Below are 1,755 nucleotides of genomic sequence, written 5' to 3' on the forward strand. Positions count from 1 at the left end.
AAGATATTTGAAAACTTTTGGGTAACTCACGTATTTTTATTAGTTAAATCATACATATCTAGTAGAACAATATTGATTTGTGGACGTACATATAATTGAAAATCATTCTAAGGACTGGGCAGTAGATTCTAAACATTGCACATCTAACGCCTGACCATGATTTTGGTTAAACCAAAAACATAGAAACTTCTGATCTGTTGGTTTTTAAAGCTTCCTTTAAAGTATATAAAGATGCTGTTAAACTTTTTCTATATGATGTGCTTGCATTTCCGTAAAGAAGGCTTCGTATTTTTTATGGGATTCCAATAATTTTTTCTCATTTTCAGGTGCAAGAGGAGGTGCAAAATGCATTCAAACATCATGTGCACTCAGTTACCAGGTCAATTTTGCTTTAGTTACCAAATTGTTGGCATATATAGCATTTTTGTTGGTGTCTGTATGCATAATTCATTTATGCATTTGATAACCTTCTGCCACATATCTTTCACTAGATAAATTAAATGATGAACTTCCCTTTGTGGAAACATTCTATTATTTATGCTTTCACTGTAATGCTTCATTATGTTTTGGCTGTTTATTTTGATGCACAGATAGCAACCTAGAAAATATAAATAAAATATTCTGTTTACTGTAAATCCTTATTTGTATTCTTTATATTATCAAACAGTTTGTAAATTGTGCTGTTTCCTGCAGTAGAATACTGCCTACAACTCTGACCGAGCCCAATGTTAGCAGACTATTTCAGCTTCATTTCCATAATACTTTACCTCAAACAATTTACACGGGCAGTAGAATAGAAGCTGAGGGTGGAGTTCCTCTTCAGGTTCTGATTGTAGATGTTGTCTCAAAATCAATCGTCACTTCTGGTCCTTTCGCATCAGCCAAAATTGAGATTCTCGCTTTGGATGGAGACTTTGGTGATGAGGATGATTGGTCCGAGAAGCATTTTGTTGATAATATAGTACGCGAGCGTGATGGAAAAAGGCCGCTGCTATCTGGAGAGCTGATAATTACGCTGAGCCAAGGAGTTGGATATGTTAATGATGCTTCTTTCACTGATAATTCCAGTTGGATAAGAAGCAGAAAGTTCAGATTAGGAGCACGAGTTTGCTCAAGTAAATTGATGGAAGGAAGAATTCGAGAGGCAAAAAGTGAAGCCTTTTTAGTGAAGGATCATCGTGGGGAATGTAAGTTGATACTTTCAGAATTATTAATATTCTTAAATGTAGGATTTCTGAGAACTCATTTAAATGAAAATTGAGTTTTTAACGCAAATTACATTTTCAATGTACAAAATGTTGCATGGACAGACTGATCAAGCTTGTTCAAAACATACATATAACTCTCACACAGGCACATACTATCAGTAATCTATCACATACTATTGCATTTAAAATATAAGTTTTCCACTCCTATCTATCTATTGAAGCATCATAGGCATATGCAAAATAATCAAAATTTCTGTAATAATAGATAGGCCTTTGTATAACCAGAAGTGGCTACTCAGAAAAACAAGGACCGAATAGCTCTAGCTCTGTCTTCCAATACAAACAAGCCGGCGTGTCCGGGGAGCAAACTACGTAAAGGTCAACTCGTAGCATTAGATGATTGGGTAGAAGTCGGCCACGTACTCTCGGACCTAGTACAAATCGTTGATTACGAAAGGCCAAGTATAGAGAGCAGAGTACAAGAATCACCAGAGGTAGAAAATCTCCCGCATTCGCTAAAGTATTCAGCTGGAAGAGGAACTCTTCA

The 1,755-nt window shown here is 35.8% G+C and overlaps 1 protein-coding gene across 1 annotated transcript; it reads left to right on the forward strand.

The window, feature by feature from the left end:
* Nucleotides 1-326: 326 nt before the first annotated feature.
* LOC110035463 (calmodulin-binding protein 60 D-like) lies at nt 327-1,361 on the forward strand (the record flags this gene model as incomplete). Its single annotated transcript, XM_020739694.1, has 2 exons — nt 327-379; nt 668-1,361. Coding segments are annotated over 2 exons (647 nt in total), but the record flags the coding sequence as incomplete, so codon positions are not given.
* Between the last annotated feature and the right edge of the window lie 394 nt (nt 1,362-1,755).

Source organism: Phalaenopsis equestris, unplaced genomic scaffold (assembly GCF_001263595.1).
Source record: "Phalaenopsis equestris unplaced genomic scaffold, ASM126359v1 Scaffold197789, whole genome shotgun sequence".
In the NCBI taxonomy this organism is placed as follows: Eukaryota; Viridiplantae; Streptophyta; class Magnoliopsida; order Asparagales; family Orchidaceae; genus Phalaenopsis; species Phalaenopsis equestris.